Here is a 1,902-nt window from a genome sequence, read left to right on the forward strand (position 1 = left end):
TTTCACGTCACCAAAATGTTATACTGTCATCCGTTGTTACACTCGCTTCCAAAACAACATTCATTCTATTTTCTTTAACTTCGTAACCTGTAATATTAAAAAAACATTCCTTCCTACCAAATCATTCTGCTGAAAATATCATCATTGGTGACATTATCCACTTAACCTCAATCATTCTTATCTAACAGAGGCAAATGAACTTACAGCGCAATCTTTCTGTTTTTTTATGACCCAACTCACTCACAAATTCACTTACTCACTCACAAACTCACTCACTCTCACAAACTCACAAACTCACTCACAAACTCACCCACTCACTCACGCACTCACAAACTCACTAACAAACTCACTCACTCACTCACAAACTCACTCACTCTCACACTCTAACTCACTCACAAACTCACCCACTCACTCACGCACTCACAAACTCACTAACAAACTCACTTACTCACAAACCCACTCACTCACTCACAAGTCCTTGATTCCCCTGGACAAACAACCAACTCCCTAGATTTGTACATCAATGTCATCCAAGGATTAGTCGAAGATTAGACACCTTAATTTATTTCACCTCATTAAACACCCTAACCTAACCTAATGGTAGACCCTGCTGCCATATGTGACCAAGTCCCAGGTTGCTGATCTAACCTTCTGCCTCATTTACACACAATTGCTGGGTCTTAATTGTTTCTCTTACTATTGACAACACAACATACATATATTGTTTCTCACTATTTATCTTTTTTTATTGTTTATTTATTTATGAGACTTTATTATTATTATTATTATTATTATTATTATTATTATTATTATTATTATATTTTTCGTCCCCAAGCCCTGATGTGGGTCATTGACCTGTGCCTGGGTGGGCAAATCCCATAAAAAAACTAACTGTCTAATCTAACTTCTTAACAACTTAATGTAAGCTAACGTAACCTAACTTCAGTATGGGTGTGACCGCATGGGTGTGACAGCGTGAGGTGTGACAGCGTGAGTGTGACGGCGTGGGTGTGACAGCGTGGGTGTGACAGCGTGGGTGTGACAGCGTGGGTGTGACAGCGTGAGTGTGACGCGTGGTGTAACAGCGTGGGTGTGACCGCATGGTGTGACAACGTGGAGTGTGACAGCGTGGGTGTGACGGCGTGGGTGTGACAGCGTAGTGTGACGGCGTGGTGTGACAGCGTGGGTATGACAGCGTGGGTGTGACAGCGTGGGTGTGACAGCGTGGGTGTGACAGCGTGGGTGTGACAGCGTGGGTATGACGGCGTGGGTGTGACGGCGTGGGTGTGACGGCGGGTGTGACAGCGTGGGTGTGACAGCGTGGGTGTGACAGCGTGGGTGTGACACTGGGCTGACTGTTCGCCATCATAAGACAGTTCCTGGTTTGTACTCGACTCGTCCTGGTTAACGTCGATACAAATCCTTTATCCAACTCTAAAATCCGCTTAACGTAATTCTGTAGCTCAATAACCACCCTTAAAGCATTAACCACCCTTAAAACAATAACCACCCTTAAAACAATAACCACCCTTAAAACATTAACCACCCTTAAAACAATAACCAATCTTAAACATTAACCACCTTAAACATTAACCACCCTTAAAACATTAACCACCCTTAAAACATTAACCACCCTTAAAACATTAACCACCTTAAAAACATTAACCACCCTTAAAACATTAACCACCCTTAAAACATTAACCACCATAAAACATTAACCACCCTTAAAACATTAACCCTTAAAACATTAAACCCTTATGGCCTTAATGTTAACTGAGAAGGCGGGGTTAAAGGTTACATCGTGTCGAAGCGGCGCCTGTTCCATTTGCGAACAATGAAAGTGTATGTATGTTGGTGTTGACCTGCGCGTGTGTTTACCTGCGTGTGTTGACCTGCGTGTGT

General features: G+C 42.7%; 1 protein-coding gene across 1 annotated transcript; it reads right to left on the reverse strand.

Annotated features, from left to right (window-relative positions):
- Window positions 1–916: 916 nt before the first annotated feature.
- LOC121854538 (putative uncharacterized protein FLJ46204) lies at window positions 917–1,366 on the reverse strand. Its single transcript, XM_042349211.1, has one exon. The coding sequence runs from the start codon at window positions 1,364–1,366 to the stop codon at window positions 917–919; it is 450 nt and encodes a 149-aa protein (XP_042205145.1).
- Between the last annotated feature and the right edge of the window lie 536 nt (window positions 1,367–1,902).

Source organism: Homarus americanus, unplaced genomic scaffold (genome assembly GCF_018991925.1).
Source record: "Homarus americanus isolate GMGI-L3 unplaced genomic scaffold, GMGI_Hamer_2.0 scaffold42750, whole genome shotgun sequence".
Taxonomy (NCBI): Eukaryota; Metazoa; Arthropoda; class Malacostraca; order Decapoda; family Nephropidae; genus Homarus; species Homarus americanus.